Here is a 22,476-nt window from a genome sequence, read left to right on the forward strand (position 1 = left end):
ACATTGAGCCAACTGTGTGCACTTCGAATTTCGTTCTGTAATAGAATTGTTCGTTACATCCCGTAATCCGTCAGTATCACACCCAGTTACCTGGTCCTCAAATCTTGTAAGTTATCTTCACATTCTTACCGACATCTTCGAATTATACGCCTACAATCTGGCAACGTAATTATGGGACCTGCTCTGGTTCAGGAATTCCAACAAAAGGGTTAGGTGCTTCTGATAACACAAAAGGAGATTTCCATCCAGTGCGGTCTGTAAAAGATCTGAGAGGAGTTGTCTACTTCTGACTATATGTCTCTTGTTGGAAAAGTTCATAGGCATAACTATGCTCTACATATCATTATTTGTCATCGACATGTACTTCTGCATGCTAAGACATATCGTTGAGTAAAAGCAAAATACAATAAAACCAAGAACACAAACAAACCGATATAGGTACTGGTACTTTATTCAATGTCTCGTTTCCTACAATAGAAATGTGTAATGGGCTGAAATGTGACGTTTGACAAATGAACCATAAACTGTCTGTTGGTCCTTCAGTCAAGATCATTCAGTGGCAACATCACGTACGAAAGCGGTTTACAAAGTCCCACCGGATGGTGTACCTTTACCACCTGGGAGCTAGCTGGTAACTACACATACAGCATCTGCTTCTACCCTGGACCTGGGAACACCATAGTGAATGTTGGAAACATAGGTAGGTCTAGGATTTGACATGATGCATCAACCATAAATTGCAACCATGGACTTGTCTTAGAGCTAGATATCATCAAACTGTATAAATGATGTAATAAAGACTGTTGATTTGAATCTAAGATATGTCCCCAAAATCCTATGACTTGTGATATCATCTTTATACTTAGTGGAAATCTTCCCAACTCTCCTAAAACTGGAAGCCACATTGCTTTCTTGTGTACTCCTAAAATAAATCTACAAAATTTTATATGTGTAGATTCACTTGGACATTTATTTGATAAGCAATTGTGTGTGTGTGTGTGTGTGTGTGTGTGTCTGTGTGTGTGTGTGTGTGTGTGTGTGTGTGTGTGTGTGTGTGTGTGTGTGTGTGTAGTGTGATTGCTTGCTCAGATGGTTTGTGTGAAACTGACAGACAGACCGGCAGACAGACAGGGAGACGGACAAGCAATCCGAGAGACAGATAAAGAAACAGAAACAGACACAACAAAAAATACAAAGATTTGTTATATTTGCTCCTTTCTCTTTTTACATTTAGTCAAGTTTTGACTAAATGTTTTAACATAGGAGGGAGAATCGAGACGAGGGTCGTGGTGTATGTGTGTGTGTGTGTGTGTGTGTGTGTGTGTGTGTGTATGTGTGTGTGTGTGTGTGTGTGTGTGTGTGTGTGTGTGTGTGTGTGTGTGTGTGTGTGTGTGAGTGTGTAGAGCGATTCAGAGTAAACTACTGGACCGATTTTCATAAAACTTTACACGAGAGTTCCTGAGAATGATATCCCCAGATATTTGTCCTTTTTTTCGATAAATGTCTTTGATGACGTCATATCCGGCGTTTTGTAAAAGTTGAGGCGGCACTGTCACACCCTCATTTTTCAATGAAATTGATTGAAATGTTGGCAAAGCTATCTTCGACGAAGGCCGGACTTTGGTATTGTATTTCAGCTTGGCGGCTTACAAAGTAATTGATGTGTTTGGTCATTAAATATCTGAAAATTGCAATTAACATTATTTTTGTTATAAAACAGTCCAAAAGCAATGTTATCTTATTCTTCATCATTTTCTTATTCCAAACACATATAAATATGTTATATTCGGATTAAAAACAAGCTTCGAAAATTAAAATATGAACATTATGATTAAAACCAAATTTCCGAAATCGATTCAAAATCAATTTAATTTTATTTCTTGTCGGTTCTTGATTCCAAAAACATATAGATATATTATGTTTGGATTAAAAACAAGCTCAGACAGTTAAAAAAAAGAATACAGATACAGAAAAGCGTGCTATCCTGCTCAGCGTAACCTCTACCGCGCTTTTCTGGCTTGTCAATTTCACTGCCATTGCCACGAGCGGTGGACTACCGATGCTATGAGTATACGGTCTTGGTGACAAAGTGCAGTGCGTTCAGTTTCATTATGTGAGTTCGACAGCTTGACGAAATGTATTTTCGTCTTACGCGACTTGTTGTTTATTTGTTGTTGTTCCTCTCTTTCTATCTCTTTTTAACCGTCTGAATTCAACACTGCAAAGCTCACTAAAGTAAGCATTTTTCATGTTTCACAAATTTCGTCTCCGCTGAGACTCGGTGTGTAACCTCGACACATGCTGCATATGTCTCTTAAGTTTAATGCTGGATGGCATTATTTACATTATTCTTAGCAGTCTTACGTGTACTCGCTACTGCGAGGTGCATTTAAGTTGTCTTTCTGCCAAAAATGGCGGTAAATTAAAAGACAATGAAACACTAAAATACGAACAATTTATCTGACAATAATTATTTGATAGTTTCCGGTACGAGAACGTTTCTTGTCCATGCAGTATTGAAATAATATACCTGGAATTTAATAAGTTGCTTTTAAATATTAACTTGATCGAAATCAAAGCTCTGAGAAGAGAACAAATAACTTTGTTCCAGAATCTTCGGCGGAAACACAGGATGAGATTGACCTTCCTATAGCAGCAATTGTTGGTGGCATTGTGGCTTCTGTAGCTGTCATCATCATCATTGTCGTGGTTGTCGTGGTTTTCATCAGCAGAAAACGAAGACAGAAGGCCGCAAGCACGAATGAGAACAGCGGTAAGCGGTTTGCACACAAAGTTTCTGTTGGTGAGGGCTGAAAGCGAGAAGTGACAAGCACAAGACACTTCGCCAACACACTAGACACGTCACACAACCATTTGCAATCAGTCATATATTGTTTTAAGCGTGTTTTAGCCTGCCAAACGGTTGTGTGACGTGTCTAGTGTGTTGGCGAAGTGTCTTGTGCTTGTCACTTCTCGCTTTCAGCCCTCACCGCTGGCTAGCACCGTCTGTCCTTTTTAGGACAATGCGAAAAGAGAGCAGAATGCGTCAGTCTCTCCTGCCAGTACAATAACCTCTCCACAACAAGCCCTATGTAGTGCCTCCATCGCGGCGACAGGCGTAAACTGGGTACCGCAAGGCCCCAGGCTAGACTACAAGGACTCGGAGGAGGTTGGCCCCTAGACGTGCGGCATGCGGGCCCACCGGTGTGTGGAAACGCCCTGGTGCCCACGAACCAACCTCCAGCTATGGGTCAAATAGCCGGGCAGGATAGGCTCGTCAACCCTGGCAGGCAGCTATCCTAAGAGAAGACCACTCTGAATTCAAAACGAGGGTAGAGGATGCTCATCATCCATGGAAGGAAACTCGTCTAGGAGAAGGAAAACTCCAAAATAAAACCCACGCAGTCCCTCGAAGACGGAACGGCACTGGCCTTTTTTAGGCGGGGAGAAGACCGGGTGCCTACGCTACTCTCGACAAATGGTTGTGTCATCAACGAAGCGTGTTTTATTTATTTTCTTTGATACAACAACAAACAATAACAACATTAAGAACGTTAACAAGCAGACTTCTTATGTACACGTTCTAAAATGATAATCAATACACATTCAGATAACAGAAAATGGCGAACAAATGGTAACTTCAACCCCTTATTTCATAATATTTCATTCTTATTTTATATCAATAAAATGAAGAGAGAGAGAGAGAGAGAGAGAGAGAGAGAGAGAGAGAGAGAGAGAGAGAGAGAGAGAGAGAAAGAGAGAGAGAGAGAGAGAGAGAGAGAGAGAGAGAGAATGCTTTGCTACATCGATATATTCTATCATATATATATATAAACAAGTCGCGTAAGGCGAAATTACAACATTTAGTCAAGATATGGAACTCACAGAATGAAACTGGACGCACTGCATTTTTTTCACAATGACCGTAGTCCGCCGCTCGTGCAAAACGCAGTGAAACTGACGAGCCTGTTTAGTGCGGTAGTGGTTTCGCTGTGCTGCATAGCACGCTCTCTTCTGAGCGTGTTTTTAATCCAAACATATGTTTTTGGAATCAGGAACCGACAAGGAATAAGATGACATTGTTTTTGAATCGATTTCGGAAATTTACAAATTTAATTTTGATCATAATTTTTATATGTTTAATTTACAGAACTTGTTTTTAATCCGAATATAACATATTTATATGTTTTTGGAATCAGAAAATAATGAAGAACATTGGGATCGTTTTATAAAAAAAAATGTTTAATTACAATTTTTAGATTTGTAATGACCAAAGTCATTAATTAATTTTTAAGCCACCAAGCTGAAATGCAATACCTAAGTCCGGCCTTCGTCGAAGATTGCTTTACAAAAATTTCAATCAATTTGATTGAAAAATGAGGGTGTGACAGTGCCGCCTCAACTTTTACAAAAAGCCGGATATGACGTCATCAAAGACATTTATCCAACAAATGAAAAAAAAAACCAGGAACTCTCATGTCAAATATCATAAAGATCGGTCCAGTAGTTTACTCTAAATCGCTCTACACACACACACACACAAACACACACACACACACACACACACACACACACACACACCCACACACACTCACACACACACACACACACACACATACACCACGACCCTCGTCTCGATTAGTCCCCCTCTATGTTAAAACATTTAGTCAAAACTTGACTAAATGTAAAAACAAAAACAATTGTTTTGTTTTTGGGGGGAGGATGGTTATTAGGGAGTGGTGTAGGTGGTTGGTTTGGATGGTTTAAAAGTGTGGTGGGGGATGATGATAAATAGTTGCTCGTTTGGTCGGTGACTGTTGCTTTACATCGTCAATGTCATCACGTCCACGTCAGTGAGAGTTGTATTCTTTTTACATTTAGTCAAGTTTTGACTAAATGTTTTAACATAGAGGGGGGAATCGAGACGAGGGTCGTGGTGTATGTGTGTCTGTCTGTCTGTCTGTGTGTGTGTGTAGAGCGATTCAGATTAAAACTACTGGGCCGATCTTTATGACATTTGACATGAGAGTTCCTGGGTATGATATCCCCGGACTTTTTTTTCATTTTTTCGATAAATACCTTTGATGACGTCATATCCGGCTTTTTGTAAAAGTTGAGGCGGCACTGTCACACCCTCATTTTTCAATCAAATTGATTGAAATGTTGGCAAAGCAATCTTCGACAAAGCCCGGGGTTTTGTATTGCATTTCCGCTTGGTGGCTTAAAAACTAATGAGTGAGTTTGGTCATTAAAAATCGGAAACTTGTAATTAAAATTATTTTGTTATTAAACGATCCAAAAACAATTTCATCTTATTCTTTGTCATTTTCTGATTCCAAAAACATATACATATGTTATATTTGGATTAAAAACAAGCTGTGAAAATTAAAAATATAAAAATTATGATCAAAATTAAATTTCCGAAATCGTTTTAAAAACTATTTCATCTTATTCGTTGTCGGTTCCTGATTCCAAAAACATATAGATATGATATGTTTGGATTGAAAACACGCTCAGAAAGTTAAAACGAAGAGAGGTACAGAAAAGCGTGCTATCCTTCTCAGCGCAACTACTACCCCGCTCTTCTTGTCAATTTCACTGCCTTTGCCATGAGCGGTGGACTGACGATGCTACGAGTATACGGTCTTGCTGCGTTGCATTGCGTTCAGTTTCATTCTGTGAGTTCGACAGCTACTTGACAAAATGTTGTATTTTCGCCTTACGCGACTTTATTTTTTTTTTTAATTGACCGAACTTAAGTGAAGTAGTGATGGTTTCACGTCCTTACCGGCCACTAACCTATTCCGGACATTTGTGTGTTAATACGACCGAAATACGCAAGAAGACACGAAAGAACCATAATACCTACGCTTTTTTCTGTTGTGTTCTTTCTTGCACAGACTTCGAAGAGCACGTCAACCCAATGGACGTCACCAGCGATGACCCAGACCACACACACAGCACTGACCACAAGCCCTCCGCCATTGCTCTGCGGATTTCCCCCAACACACACAACGGACATCCTGCTGCGCCTCCCTCGCTTGAAGCTGATATGTACACAACGGTTGATGGTGAAGCAAGTCACGCTCCTAGCAGCGCAGCAGACATGTCTGGTGGATATGGAGACATCGGCTTTGGCAGCAACGGAAGCAAGCGCGTGCCACAGAAAGATGAGTATGCAGTGGTGGACAAACCCAGAGAACAGAAAGGCCCTGCATCGTCAGCAAACACCAATATCTCTTCCATCTCCTCCCCTGCTCATACGACTGAAGGCAACAACGAGTATACCGTTGTCGACAGAAGTTCATCTCCAAACAAATCCACGATTGTCGCTGCTGGCCTTTCCGATGCTGCCACTAACAAAGCTGGTGCTGACGTGTACGCTCAGGTCAACAAGCCGGCGAAGAAAGTCAAGGTCGCTGAGCCGGAAACGCCGGGAAGGAGCAGCCTATGCGCAGGTGCAGAAACCAAAGCCAGCCACCAACCCAAAAACTTCAGAAAAACTATTTTCTGATAAGGTATGTTTACTGTTATGATAGTACGTACACAGCATGATTAATGGAATAGTAAAGAATAATGAGAAAGACCATACACTGGCACAATTAATCATACTTTATCAATAACTTATTTTGTACAAACGTAAAAATTGATAAAAAAAAGGTGACATAGAAAACAGAACTAGCGTTTCGGCTAAGTTATCAGCGTGTGTGCCCTTCTTCTCTTCGCAGGTGTGTCCTATCCCACTCTCCTAACTTCCGAATCACCCCGGCAACAAATAGCATTATGCAGTCTAAACAGAGGAACCTCTCATATAATAATCATTGCCAAGGCTTGTTGGCAATCAGCAAATTCGACGTAATTAGATTAACAATTAAAAACATATATATGCTAAATTGTTTCTTTTGTGTGTGCTGTTTTGCAAACATTCACAATCACAAAACGTTGACTGTGTCTACAAGTAACCTTGGTATAATCCTGGTCAGAAGCACTGACAATATTTGAGTGGTGTTGCACAGACCGACGGACAGACAGACAGACAGACAGACAGACAGACACTCAGAGAAGCTCATCTTAAAGCCCACAGCACTTAATTGGGCGCTTTTGAACTACAAACAATCGTTAAAGTCATCAAGCTGATTATGTTATTAGAAAACATCCTTCATGTTGTTTTCAACAGGATGTAACACAGCGCAGTGCAGCATACGAGGACGAGTACCACACTCTGAGTCACACCAGGGGGTCTCCACACACACAGGGACAAGCCGATCTTGAGTCTGAGTACAGCCATATCGGTTATGAATAAGCTGGGATTTTCCTGGGCGATTTCAATGGGAGAGATTATTGCATTGACGTTCTTTTGTTTATTCCGAGCATGAAGTGATAATGAGCGGTCCAGGGGCAGACCACTCATCCGCATGGTCTGGCGGATCTTGAGTCATAGTACAGCCATATTTGCTATGATAAAGCTAGGATTTTCCTGAGCGAATTAAAAAAAAAATCAGTTTGCTGTAGTGACATGCTTTTGTGTTTTCCGAGCATAAAACGACAAAAAACGGTCCAGGGGCAGACTACTCACCCGCATAGCCTGCCCATCATGATCGTTTGCTGTAAACATCGGACTATATTCGAGTTTCTGCTCATGTAGGTGTAACACAATGATGATCAAGACAGTAGTCCCCAGTAAGCGGATTAGAAAGTGGAATACGCGACTTTAACGGACTTTTAGTTGTCTGTAATGTCTGGATATGACTTCATTTTTTGTTACTGGTGTTTCGCGGTCTCCAATCTGTTGTGGCATGGTATTCAACCCAAAGCAAAGCAATCTGTAACTCTCGTAAGTATTATCAAAAAACAATCAAACAAACGTACAAGCAAGGAAACACACAGAACAAACCAGTGAATTGCGAATACATCTTATATGATATTTTCTACCATAGTCTTCTTGTTCTTCTTCAGCGTTCCAGAATTTTCTGGTTACGTGTGAGCTCGTTTGCCCATTTGGGTTCCCCACACTATACTCTGAGAGCATAGTCAGCTTCACTCCGCTTTCGTTGAGTAGGCATGCTGGGTATTTTCGTGTTTCCATAACCCACCGAACTCTGACATGGAGTACAGGATCTTTTCCGTGCGCACTTGGTCTTGCGCTTGCGTGTACACACGAAGGGGGTTAAGTCACTAGCAGGTCTGCACATACGTTGACCTGGGAGATCGGAAAAATCTCCACTCTTAACCCACCAGGCGGCAGCGACCGGGATTCGAACTCGATATCACGACCTCCCGATTAGGAGGCCGACGTCTTATACCACCACGCCAATGCGCCCGTCTTACCATTGTCTAAGTCACTATTGTCTGCTGGCTCTAAAGGATCGTACTATCGTTCATATTGAAAGTATAATGTAATGTACAAATACTCAATCTTCCAGGTATGTTTTAGCCGTGAGAATGTGCTGCATTATAATTGCGACATTACTATAACAGAGAGTTTTATTGTTAAAGTGTCTCTGACACATGTCGAAATAAAGTGGATTTTTGTTGAAATATTGTCTAAATTTGTAACTTATGTTTTCTCGGTCTGCCATGTGTTGTGTTAAAGTAATTAAACCAAAACAAACAATCTATAACTCTCCCAATCACAATCGAAAGACATACACACAATCAAACAAGAACGCTGAACCATTCAGTCAATCGAATGCACTGAAACACGTCCGCTTAATTCTCTTTCACCTTGCGAAAACACACACACACACACACACACACATACACACACACACACACACACACACACACCGTGGCACACACACATGCACGCACACACACACACACTCACACACACTCACATGAATGACGGGCTGTACAAACGCCAACTATCGGGGAAAGACGCCTAATATGGACCGGCTCTTAATATGGACCACCTCCTGTTCTGACAAACTAACAATGCTAGAGCGCTCAAAACAATTGCATGGCTCTTAATATGAACCACCTCCTGTTCTGACAAACTAACAATGCTAGAGCGCTCAAAACAATTACATTCGCCACATCACATTTACCCTCTCTGGACAACGTGCTAATGTCAAAACAAAACTGTTACGCTTTTTCACTTTTGTCTTAGTTCTGGCGGCTTTGACCCTAAATGTGCCACTGAAAAAGTACTAGATTATGTCTACAAATATAGCTAATAACACACTGTATTTGCTCAATAAGACAGACACACAAAAACTAATAGCATATTCTCAAAGTATGTGTGTGTCCTCTAATATGGACCACCTTCAACAAATAGAAGATCAGAAATTACGGTTGCAGTCATTCCTTAAGAAACGTCGTGAAAATAACCTATAACTAGCTCTTAAAGAATATATCAAAGAGTCCACTTTACGTGCACGTTTTGCCTCTCCACTTGTCCGTGCCAGGCACCTAGACTCCTACTATAGACTAGTTGAGAAATTTTCTGTATCTCATTTTTCCTGAATGTTTATCAAAGCTAATTCGCTCTAATTTGGCCTCATGATTAGAAAGAAAGAAACAAACTCACAATCTCAGATCTGAACAGGCTTTTACATGGGATAAGACCATCCGTCTATACATAAATATACCAACACTCCACAGCCTGGGTGCTCTCTGTGCACAGTCTGTTTGTTTGTTTGTTTGTTTGTTTGTTTGTTTGTTTGTTTGTTTGTTTGTTTGTTTGTTTGTTTGTTTGCTTAACGCCCAGCCGACCACGAAGGGCCATATCAGGGCGGTGCTGCTTTGACATTTAACGTGCGCCACACACAAGACAGAAGTCGCAGCACAGGCTTCATGTCTCACCCAGTCACATTATTCTGACACCGGACCAACCAGTCCTAGCACTAACCCCATAATGCCAGACGCCAGGCGGAGCAGCCACTAGATTGCCAATTTTAAAGTGTGAGTTTAGAGGGAGCGGTCAGCGACCATAAACTCTATTTAAACGAGACAGATATGCAGCAAAAGGAGGGGGGGGGAGGAGGTGTCAGTAGAGGTAATGCAGGAGGAAGTGATAGCAGAGTCCCGTGGGAACGAATGCGGGGAATGGAAGAGGGTTGGAGGGCAGGGGGGAGGTGATGAGTGAAGGAGAGCAGTCTGGAATGAAACAATGGTAACAGATAAGGGAGTCCGAGAGAGAGCGAGAGAGAGCGAGGACCGAAGTCATTAGTAGCAGCGCAGCGGCCAGCAAGCAAGTTCAGCGATTTTCAGTTCTGCAAACCCCCCATCCACCCCCTGGCATCCACCTATTAGTTTTGTTGACGGTTCGCTGCGTGCATTGTATACCCCCCTTTTGGAGATGATTGCATTTGCATCATTTGAATCAATTTCCTGCATAGTTTAACTATAATCAAAATGAGGGCTATATGTATGTGTTAATTAGTAATTGATGTTTTGTTGAATTCATTGTCATTTTGTTTTTATGAATTGATATGTATGTAAACATTTGTTTCTTTTGTGTGTGTGTGTGTGGATTTATCTCTGTACAATGTTATCTTTCATGGTCATTGTCAGATGGTATTTTTCACTAGATTGCCAATTTTAAAGTCTTAGGTATGACCCGGCCGGGGTTCGAACCCACGACCTCCCGATCACGGGGCGGACGCCTTACCACTAGGCCAACCGTGTTTCTGTGCACAGTGAGAAGTGTGTCGATGAATGAATGTTGTAACTGACACCACTGGATGTTTCGGATTCTTAGTCTGCACAGAGAGCGTGCATTCACGGTGTTGATTTGTGGTATGTGTCCAAGTGGAGGGATGTTCTCATCCCATGTAAAATCCTGACAACTAGGTATGTGATGGTCAGCCAAACGGTGTTGACAGAAAGGGGCGTGTCTTTAATTAAACAAGGACGACGTGACCGCCACAAGGCCCAACAACCCCTTGAGCAACAGCATTACCAACTATAGCGCTGACACACAATGACCCAGCCGGGTCTCTAACCCAACTCCATTGCTACTGTCTTTACACCAACCTCCATCTCTGGTGTCTTGGTGACTGGGAGCTCGACCACGCTAGCCAAACCTCCTTCGCGGCGGCCGTTCTTATTTATCTATCATTAAAGATTGTATTTCTCTAAATCATCCAAAGTCGGGGTAACACCCGGGAACATGCCCCTAATAGTGTAACCGTGAGTGTTTAAAGGCACAGTGCAGCTCACAGCCTTCGTTTTGCGTTTTTGTTGCAGCTGAGTGCATTTACAGTTCAAAAATCCTCCTATGGTAGTAAAACAAACCCAAAACTACCCAACGACGACATCTGTGAAGCTCGACAGTTTCTTGTTCACGCGAGTGCATAAATTAACCTAGTTATTACGTGGTGTTTGGTCGGAGTTCGATTCAACTGAGGGATTCCGGCCTCCATTTTGTTTTACACAAACTCATGATGATGTCTGACATAGTTTGCTAGTGACGTGTCTTTTTGTGCATGATGTGGTGATCTACCTGATCTACATTTAGATCCAAAAATAGGTCAAGACCAGCCGGGTCCGAGTACGAAAATAATTCGTAAAAGAATCGCAGTTCTTGACTCTTTGGGTGCAAGTCAATGAAACTTGGTAGTTCTTCAAACGGATAGCTGCCTGAGGTATGACTAAACGCCCCAGGGGATCCGTGCACCTGGATTTGACAAGTTCAGTACCTTTAAACAACATGTATCATCAAACATTTTTGATGAAAATGTAAGCCATTATATTTGTTGTTTTGATGGTTATACGCATATCATTCATTATATGTCTCACCAACACATATTCCAACAACAAATAGATATTTACAGGAGATTAACGAATTAACAAAAAAAGTTAAAAGGAAAAGAAAAAGAGGTATTGTACATGAAAATGTCGTTGTCCACAGTAGGTCAGACACAATTATGAGGAATATTGTAATAACAGTGGTATGTACTAAACGCCCCACATGATGTGCTTGGCAAATTTGAAAAAAAACAAGCAAACAGTTGTCATCAACCGCCACAAGGATAACAAGGGCGGTACCAGGAAAAGGACACAACAATGTGAGGTCTTTGTATAGGGTGCGCGTGACTCGCAGTCAATGGATGGATTTGAAAGAGAAGGATCGTCTTGTTTTCCTGCCATACACACCTGTTTTGCTATCTCTGTTGAGACAAGCTACCAAGCACAAAATGAAACCTTTTCACGAGAAAACAAGCTAGTTATCAGCATGACACAAAAAGTGGTCCATATTTGGGGCCCTTCCCCTGCATGTGATGCTATTTCCTCGCCTCGGCAAAGCAAACATGCCAGATGAATAGGAGCCAGGCTGTGTGGTATGTGTGTTTGTACTGGTACTGCTCTCTGCAAGAAAAAAATAACATTGTTTTCAATTGTTTTAACGACGTTATCATGTAAAATAGTACGCGATTGTGTGTGTGTGTGTGTGTGTGTGTGTGCGTGTGCGTGTGCGCGTGCGCGTGCGTGTGACTTAGAGAAACAGAAAAAAAATAGACAAGTAAAATAACGATGCAAATAAACGAAGAAATTGTAGTTATGGCATATGGGGTACATGTTTGAGACCTGCTCGGCTTGCTTAACACGACAAAAAGCTTTACACTCTGTTCAGTAATCCCCACAATGTCGCCTCCCTCCTTCATGCACTTGACGTTGTTAGAGTGTCTGCTTGTTGAAAGGCTTGGGCCTTTTTCTTCTGGTTCCCTATCTCTCGTTGGGACGCTTTTCGTTTGCGTGTCCACCTTTCTGGCAGTCTGTCTATCATTTTAACACACAGGCACACACATACCTAAACACAGACACACATCAACACATGTGCACGCACGCACGCACACACACACACACACACACACACACACACACACACACACGCACACACACGAACACACACAATGACTCGAGCACAATGTTTTTTTCATTTTTGATTTGTAATCAGCAGATATTAAAATCTTTCTCATAAACAAATATAAAACTAAAATATGTGAGAAGGAACCAGGAAAATGCACAGAATTGTTGACACTTGATACTGAAGTGTTGGAAGAACAGTATTCAGCTTCACTGAACAATGAAATGACATGTCACATCTCAATCTGCACATTGTGAACACATATTTCTCTCTTGAGCACGGCTCACAGACCTGATTTATAGGGACAGAGGTTTCTTTGGAACACGGCCGCCAGATCCTACATGTTCGTTGGGTGCGTGTCTTGTTTACAAATCTGGGACACATGCAATACGGTACAATACAGCGTAGCATACATTATTATCTAAACAGATTAATTCGAATGGTGGATGATAAGACAAAAAATCATTAACATATCATTAACATTATGATAATATAAGTATTTTCAGTTATGTACAGAAGGGGTTCTTATGAACAATAAAAATATAAATAACTCCACATCGTGTTTCAAAACTGAGCTTTCCTTATTACGTGTTTCTTAACAAGGACCTTTAACGCAAAACCATCTTAACCATGACAACACATGGAGAAGCAACAACAACAAACACCAACAACAACAACAGACACCAACAACAACAAAATGGAGAAGCAGCAGCAGCAACAACAACAACAACAACAACAACAACAACAACAACAACAACAACAACAACAACAACTGGTTCGACTAAATCCATTTAAATAGTTTTTAGCACAATGAAGTCGGGGACACTCGTCAAGACCATCTTACCCTCACACATCTGTAGAATTTAGCTTTCCGTTTAACATATACCAAGACATATATAGTCCTGACTGCTGCCACTAAGTTAGCAATTAACATATATGTGACATACAATGTAACAGAGCAATAGGAGACAGGCAGGCAGACATGCTCGACAGTAAGTGAACCAACCAACAAACAAACGGAAACAAAGGTGCAAGATGATTTTTTTTTAACATGTATGATGTTAACGCCACCTAAGTCTATTTTTACGGGGATTGACACACACACACACACACACACACACACACACACACACACACACACACACACACACACACACACACACACACACACACACACACACAGTCAGTATGTGATACGCATCAGTTAAGTCAGCTCTCGCCTAGAAATGACAGGCTGTGCGCACGTTTAGTTTAAACACAATTTTATTCAAAATACATGACATGAAACAATTGACAAAAATGCAGCTAGGACACGAACTCAAGCAAATGCTTATTTGACGTGACCATAACAATACTAAGTTACACAAGTTTTCATGATGGTGGACAACACAATTATTAACGGTTAACCAGAAGAACAAAATGTAGGAGGGGGGTACCGGGAACTTATCAAAACAGGAGGATTTACAGAGAGAAGAAAAATAAATAAAAATAAAATAATAATAATCAAATAAAAAAATCAAATAAAAAAAAATAAAATAAAGAAAAAAATAAGGTGAGACTATGAATGAAGCGCGTGGGACGAGAACATCGATGCTGAGACATGCAATAAGTAAGTTCAGATAAATGTACATTTTCATGGAGAGGGCAGCTTAGTTCGTTACGAATGTATGGAAGAAAACAACCACACACACACACACACACACACACACACACACACAACACACACACACACACACACACACACACACACACACACACACACACACTCACACACAAAAGAGAACAGTAAAACAAAAACAAAAACTCAATGATAATTATTACTTATGTTAAATATGTAATTGATGCAACAACACTGAGAGGCGGGTTTACGTTCTCCTGCACACAAACATACACAATACCAGTACGTGGGCTAATCCTTCAAGTTAGTCGACCAGATTCAGCAATAAAAGATTGGACCGACTCGAAAATCAATGTATTTATGCGAAATGAATGTTGCTCGCTGCCTCTTAATAATGTGTCCACGTGTCTAAAATTGGCAGGCAGTGAGTTAATTGTGGACATACGAGCATTTTCAAACAACGTGCAGTATAACAAGTAATGTTCAGCTGTTTCGTTCAGGTTACCGCACGCACACTGTGGGTTATCTTTTAAATGGCGTTTGCATAAATCGGAATTAAAGGCACAGTAAGCCTCCCGTAAACCATCACAGATACGGTCAGGCTTTTACACACAGTACAAACACCCTTTCATTTAAACACTCACCGATTGAGAACATCGTAGGTGCCCTCCGTAAAGAGCGAACAATTTTCAAAGAATTTATTTTTGCGTGGTTTATCTTACACCTGAGCCATCGTGAACCCGTGTGATCCAGTTTCCCTTTTTCACAATGTAGTCGTCAGTTAGTTATTTGAATGCGACTATTTTACAATAGCACGTTTTTATGCACGAAACAAACAGCTGTGGTTCACAAGAACTCCAGCGATGGCTTTTGACTGTTGAGAGGAACGGCGATAATGCACTGATAAACCGGCGTCGTCTGCTACGACCCTTGCGTGACCCTGCTTCCGGGCTTTTCTTTTTTCAAACTTTCACAACTTCGAATTGTACTGATCTTGTCTTGATGAAAAAAGAATTCTTTTATGATTAAAGAATGTTTGTGCAACAAGCTGTCAATTTATTATTTAGATTTTAAAAGTTAGGTCTAGCGCAAAAACGCACCACGGTCCAAAAACATTTTGATAATCATCGATTCACGGCTATTGCCAGTTTACATCGATAGAATGAGACCCGAAGGGAAGTAACTCATGTTTGACCTGAGTTCAGGATGGGTCCAAAAAGTGTTCGAGACAATCTGCAAAATTAATTCTTTAAAAATTGCTCGCTCTTTACGTAGGGCACCTAGGATGTTCCCGTTTGGTGAGCGTTCAAATGGAAGGGTGTTTGTACTGTGTGTAAAAGCCTGACAGTATCTGTGATGGTTTAGGGGAGATTTACTGTCCGGGCGTGAATTCCGGTATTCATAACAGCCGTCCAGCACCAAAACGAGGCGCCATTGCTGTTGAGGCCAAGTCCACGAAAATAAATTCTTTGAAAATTTCTCACGCTCGACAGAAAGCAGCCAGGATGTTCCCGTTCGGTGAGCGTTCAAATGGAGGTATGCTTATACTATATGTAGACGCTCGGGGAGCTCTGTGGTGGTTTACGGGAGGCTTACTGTGCCTGTAAGGTTACTCATGTTTAAACGCATTCTGCTGTGTTGTATTTCTACCTGTCTTTTTCCAAAATAATAATAAACTGGCGCATAATGATGAGGACTTTGTAAATAATGCTTGAACTCGCTAATTGAGTTTGTGGTTTTAACCACATCAGGCAGATCATTCCATAGAATTGTAGTCGAAGGAACGAAGGATGTTCGGAAGATTTCTGTCCTGTGAGCTGGTACAAATCTTTCAAGTGGTCGTCTTCTGTGATAAGGATTTAAGGATGAAACTAGTGGTGGCAACAGTTCAACTAAATATAGGGGACATTTACCATGAACCATTTTATTATATAAAATCAATTTATGTTGTCTTCGGCGTTCCTTTAGACTACAAAATCCGCTTTCTTGGTAAATCTTAGCATGACTAGTTCTCCGCACACCGCCAATTATAATACGTAAAGCTTCAAGGTGTAGTTTTTCCAGGGTGTTCGACAGGGCTTCGGTACAATTATCCCATAATACATCAACAGAGTCAAAATGTGGCAAAATAAAGGATTTGTACATTATTTCCAAACTTTTTCTGCATAACTTATACAGTCGTCTCCGCTTAGCTCGTCCCTCTCGGGACCGAAAAATTCGCGACGAGCTAACCGGCCGACGAGCTAAGCAGCGGACGAGGTAAACGGAGTCCAATTTCCCTGGGGGATATGCTGCGACGAGCTATCCGGCGAATTCGTCCAGACCAATATTAAAAGCACATAAACACTTGTAAACGGGTGTATCAGGTTCTGAGATAACTATCAATCTAGTAGATCATCCTCGAATAGCCCTTTGTTCACAACATGACATTTTACCGTGTCTACAAACCAGAAGTAATCCTTTCATCACCATGGAGTAGGAGCTATGATGTGCAATGGTCAAATGACGAATTTCTGTTCATAGACTCGGTAAGATGTTGATAGAGTTTATATTCGTTTCGCATATTGGGTTTGTAACATGTGTTACTATGAAAATAACAGAGAGATAGGCAGAAGAGAGAGAGAGAGAGAGAGAGAGAGAGAGAGAGAGAGAGAGAGAGAGAGAGAGAGAGAGAGACCCTCTGATTCGGAACCGTGATGCTTTTTGTTCGCCGCTATTATACTGCTGTTTGATCTTAACTTTATCTTTCTTGATCGAGGACAACGTAGTTCGTGGGATATCAAGATCGTCTGCTATGGTCTTTAGGAGTTTGCTTGGATTGTCCTCCATTATTTGAATAACTTCCATTTTCCTTTTCAGGGAAAGACCCTGCACCTTTCGTTTCGTTTGCATCTTTTCTGCGTTGTGAGACTACCCAACGATTGGCATTTGTCTAGGACTGAGTGACAGATGGATGCCAGAAATGATTGACAGGTGTCATTGTCCAAACATTATTCTAATTAGTCATACAAAGAAAGTTTTGTGTGTACATTGTACCTACTAATAAGTGGGAGAAAATTGAAACAAAGTAGCAAAATCAGATAAACAGCGCATGTTTTCTTCTTTGACATTCAATTCGAAAAGTCTGGCAGTTTATGGAACGTTCTTTTGTTACTGTCATCCTGTCAGAAGACGTCATCGCTGACGACACAATGTCGTTATGACGAGCTATCCGGCGTAAATGACGTCACACCATGCCTTGGGACTGGAAAGTTTGGTCGAGCAAAGCGGCGGACGAGCTAACCGGCGGACGAGCTAACCAGCTTAATTTTACAGATACAAAGAAGGACGTCAGCCCGGGGAAAAAATATGGCGACGAGCTAAACGGCGGACGAGCTAAGCGGGGTCGAGCTAAGTGGAGTCGAGTGTACTTATAATGCCTTAAACAATTAATCAACAAAGTGGTCTTTTTCACAATATTTCTGGCTTGAGCGTCCCATTTACAGTCGTTTTGCAAAATAATACCGAGGTGCTTGTGTTCATTTAATAATAATAATAATAATAATATGGGAGATTTATAGAGCGCTTTACATTCTCAAAGCGCTTTACAATGACAAACATACATAATACATACAAAGCAAAGCAAAAGCATGTGCAGCAGCATTCAGCACACAAGTGAACAACGAAACTCAAACACTACATCAATACAATCTGCAAGCATACTAACACAGGCAAAACATTCAAACATTCAAACACCTGATTCAAAAATGCACCATGTTGAAATAAAATTAATCAAAATACTGGGTGAAGAAGTGTGTTTTAAGGTTTGATTTGAAGGAACAGAATGTTTGGCAGTGTCGGATAGAGTAAGGGAGAGAGTTCCACGCAACGGCAGCAGAGTGGGAGAAGGCTCTCTGGCCGTGCTGTTTGCGACTAAAAGAAGATAGACGGAATATTCTAGTGTCTACAGAGGAGCGGAGGGATCGTGAGGGTGTGTAGAGTGTGAACAGGTCAGACAGGTAGGATGGGGCTGAGCCAGATATTATTTTGTAGCAGATACAGCAGCACTTATATTGGATTCTCAGCTCTACAGGGAGCCAATGAAGTTTCTTTAGCAAGGGGGAACAGGACTGGACCGAGGGGCTTTGCAGACAAGCCGGGCTGCAGAATTTTGAACGCGCTGCAAAGGATGGATGACAGACTGAGGACAGCCAATGAGAACAGAATTTCCGTAGTCTAATCGAGAAAGAATGTAGGAGGAAACAAGGGTCTTGGTGGCATCTTCGGTAAGGTATGGGCGGATAGAACCTATTCTCTTAAGCTCGATGTAAGCGGACTGACAGACTTTCATATCATGGTGTTTCATGGAGAGATCGCTATCAAGAAAGATGCCAAGATCACGGACGGAGTCTGAGAATTCAATAGTGCTGTTGCCCAAAGTGATAAAAGGAGGGAGAGAGAGAGAGGAGGAGAGGGAGGATTTGGTGAAACGAATGGCTTCTGTTTTGTCACAGTTAAGTCTAAGCTTGTTAGTGGACATCCAGAGTTCAACGTCAGCAATGCAAGACTGAAGGGAGGTGTCTTCCAAAACAATTCCATTGAAAAATAACGGGTCAATTTGGCTTAAGTCACGTTTTATATTCAGCAATTTGGTTTTTGTTTCATTAAATGTGACTTTCCAACGTGCTGCCCAACAACTAATTTTATCGAGGTCTGTATTTAAAATCTCGGCACGTCTTACCGGATCGTTCAATGCAAGTGACATGCTAGTATCATCAGCAAACAATTTAATAACAGACTCAATATCATTTACAATATCATTTATGTAAATCAAAAACAACAAGGGGCCTAACACAGAACATTGAGGAACGCCTGCTTGTATACCTTTCAGCTCTGACTTAGCTCCTTTAACGACAACTAATTGAACACGGTTTGCTAAGTAACTACAAAACCATGACAAAAGTCAACCTCGAACACCAATCGATTCCAATTTTACTAATAATCCTTTGTGCCAGACTTTGTCAAAAGCTTTTGACACATCAAAAAATACCGCCTGTGTTGTTAAACCGCAGTCGTAATTTGAATATACATCATTATATATAGAGACAAGTTGACAAATCGTCGAGTCGCCGGGTTTAAAACCTGACTGTGTGGGTGTGCGCACGTTCAGATAATGTCGATGATGTTTCCTCTCTTTTCAAAAGCAACCGTGCAAGCTGAAGAGAAGTCAAGCTGTGCAGTAATACAAGTTTCAAAATAGCCACACACAATTAAGATATCACGCCTGTGGAGTTACATTTCATGCCAGCCCTTTTCACTGATTTGCAGAGGATAATGTTTAAACCAGGAAGTTTATCATCCTATCCTGTTTAGGGCCTTGTCGTTTATCGCGTCAACTTACAGTCTGCTCAGAGCAAACGGAGAACAAGTTTACTTGTAAGAGCGTATACGTTTTGCTGTGTGAATCACTTGTCGATACTTTGATCTAAAAGTTAATCAAGACAGTTGTGTGTTAACGAATGTTACAGTTTTGTGTTTGTTTGTATGGATCGGTTTCCCTTGGCTTCACTACCAAGATATGGAAAACGTCTTTTTTGCTTTCCTATACTGCTGTCTTTTGATTACTGCTGGCACAGGTAAGTAAAGTTGACCAAATGTTACACATTCACCTGCTCATGCCAGATACGCCTTTCTTGTAGACGTTTGCTTCTATTATAGAACGTCGAATGTGTCAAATTCGTCAACCAAGCAATCCATCCAGGCATGTGTCCATCAATAAATTCATCCACTCATCCACCAAGCAATCCATCTATCCATCCATCCGACCACCCATATGTCTACCATCGTCAAGACAAGCAACAATAAACACAGCAAGTGAAAGAATCCATTGGTTAATGAATGCACCACTTGTACTGTTGTATTTCCGTTCACTGTTGATATATTTGAAGTGTAAAAAGCAGCTAGCCTAAAGTGAATGTAACCAGAAAGCGACGACCGAAAGGCGACAGCCCATTCGGAACAATAGATGTCGAATTTTTTTTAAACCCTTTTCAACACTGTTTCTGTGAAAAGCTTTTCAAGCGAGCCTTTCGCGTGGTAAAGACTTCGCATCAAGCGATATACGGAACTCTTTGATGGATCGACTAATGATTGCCTGGCTGATTTGTTGATAGGATTATTAAACAGCTATATGCACAGTAGATTAGCTTATTAACTGATTAGTTGAGTGATCAGTTAACTCATAAGTAATTCAGTGTGTCATTAAGTGTGTGTGTGTATGTGCGTGCGTTCGTGTGTGTGTGTGTGTGTGTGTGTGTGTGTGTGTGTGTGTGTGTGTGTGTGTGTGTGTTTGTGTGTGTGTGTGCGTGTGTGTGGAGGGGGAGGGGTGGTTAGTCTTGTGAACCAGAATATTGATTATTTTTTTCTTTTTCTTCTTCTTTTTTGCGGGGTGTGGGGGTGAGGGGTTGGGATGGTACAAGAGATACAATTCGAATGATGCAGGACAGTTTGTGAGAGCCAATACGCCACAAGTCTTCATATACAGCAGACGATGGCGGGTAAGTTGGTGCATGACCTCGACTTATTGTTTTACTTCGTCTTTTGTCACTGTTGACGTTTGAGTCTTGATCAAATGTCATCGAACTCTTGCGCCTCCACCTTGTGATGTTGACCATTGTGGTTTTTCAGATGGCCAATCCGTTAAAAAATTGAGGATAGACAACTGCAACGAACGGTACGCTCGCGGACGGTACATTGACATCCTAGAAAACGCCAACAATACAATACTATGTAGAGGGTTTTACCCAAATGACACCGTCGTGTGGGAATTCGGAGGGCCAGAGATTGGTGAGAAAATTGCCACGTGTGACCCGTCTAACTGCACTGTCCACCAGCCTGACCACTTTGCTGTAGAGAGGTCACCGTCACACAGCACGCTGTTCTACCAGCAGTATGACCGTCAGGTGGATGCTGGTGCTGTTGTTTGGTGTTCTGGCCACTTGGGACAATTGGGGAGTGGTTTTGGCTGCCCATTAAACGCGATAAGTAAGATTTTCCTGCTCTCTTTGTTCTCTCTCTTTATTTCTGACATTTAGAACAATTACCTGTGAAAGTCAGTTTGGAACAAAGGTTAGGACGTCCAAAAAGTCTTGGACGTGCACTGTCAACATCATAACGATAATTGCCTTTTGCATGTCTTCCTTGCGTTTGATCCGCCTTGCTAACTACCTCACTTTTATTTTATTTAGATAAGAAAGAAAGTTCTACAACAAATATCAGTATTAGCATTCTAATGGTTATTCAAAACAGTGACAATATAATGTGGCTGTGTATGGACGGACACACACACACACATGAACAAACACAGACACACAGACACTGACATACACACACACACACACGACACACACATACATATAAAAACACACACACACACACACACTCACAGACACACACACACACACACACACACACATACACACACACACACACACACACACACACACACTGACATGCGCGCGCGTATTTTAGACTTTTTGTCCCGTGTTTTACAAGAAAAATGGCATAGCTTTGCTTGTTTGCAGATCCGGCGAAGCTGTCCAGATGTACTGTAGAGGAAGACAGAGACAATGGAACAGTCAGAGGAAGCTGTCGCTTTGATGACGCCTTTTCCTACCGTCGAGCTTTCCGTTGCACCTGGTATCAGGAAAAATATGGACAGGTAATGAGAAACGTCAAACACTGCGAGTTTAAAGTGCAACTTAACCATGGAGAAAATGTGTCTTTTTCCGAGGACTTATTAGGTACTTCAACTTGAAGTCTGTTTGCTCTTTTATTTTGGTGCTCGGTATTTCGGTTTGTTTTCCAGGATTCTATGCTTTATTGTGTTTTTCCTGAACTGTACAAATGTGAATTCAAACATAAGTGTTTCGTGCTTTTAATATATAGCAAAGCTATATGTTATGTTAATTGGTGTTTAACGTCGTTTTTAACCGCGAAGGTCATATCGCGACGGAGCAAAGCTATATAGCGTTCCTTCACGTAGAACTAAGAGAATACAAACAAGTAA

General features: G+C 41.3%; 2 protein-coding genes and 1 long non-coding RNA gene across 3 annotated transcripts in view; all 3 read left to right on the forward strand.

Moving 5' to 3' along the window:
- LOC138973885 (uncharacterized) overlaps nt 1-22,476 on the forward strand; it is a 59,329-nt gene that overhangs the window by 503 nt on the left and 36,350 nt on the right. The gene's annotated exons all lie outside the window — the stretch shown is intronic.
- On the forward strand, nt 654-8,697 carry LOC138973884 (uncharacterized). The gene is made up of 4 exons (XM_070346579.1): nt 654-700; nt 2,612-2,773; nt 5,901-6,518; nt 7,178-8,697. The coding sequence occupies exon 3, from the start codon at nt 5,924-5,926 to the stop codon at nt 6,512-6,514; it is 591 nt and encodes a 196-aa protein (XP_070202680.1). The 5' UTR covers nt 654-700; nt 2,612-2,773; nt 5,901-5,923; the 3' UTR covers nt 6,515-6,518; nt 7,178-8,697.
- LOC138974386 (uncharacterized) overlaps nt 20,959-22,476 on the forward strand; it is a 5,495-nt gene continuing 3,977 nt past the window's right edge. The window contains exons 1-3 of the mRNA XM_070347104.1: nt 20,959-20,965; nt 21,096-21,452; nt 21,992-22,128. Coding sequence (XP_070203205.1) covers nt 20,959-20,965; nt 21,096-21,452; nt 21,992-22,128 — 501 coding nt within the window. The remainder of the gene's footprint in view (nt 20,966-21,095; nt 21,453-21,991; nt 22,129-22,476) is intronic.

This window comes from Littorina saxatilis, linkage group LG8 (assembly GCF_037325665.1).
Source record: "Littorina saxatilis isolate snail1 linkage group LG8, US_GU_Lsax_2.0, whole genome shotgun sequence".
NCBI classification, from domain to species: domain Eukaryota; kingdom Metazoa; phylum Mollusca; class Gastropoda; order Littorinimorpha; family Littorinidae; genus Littorina; species Littorina saxatilis.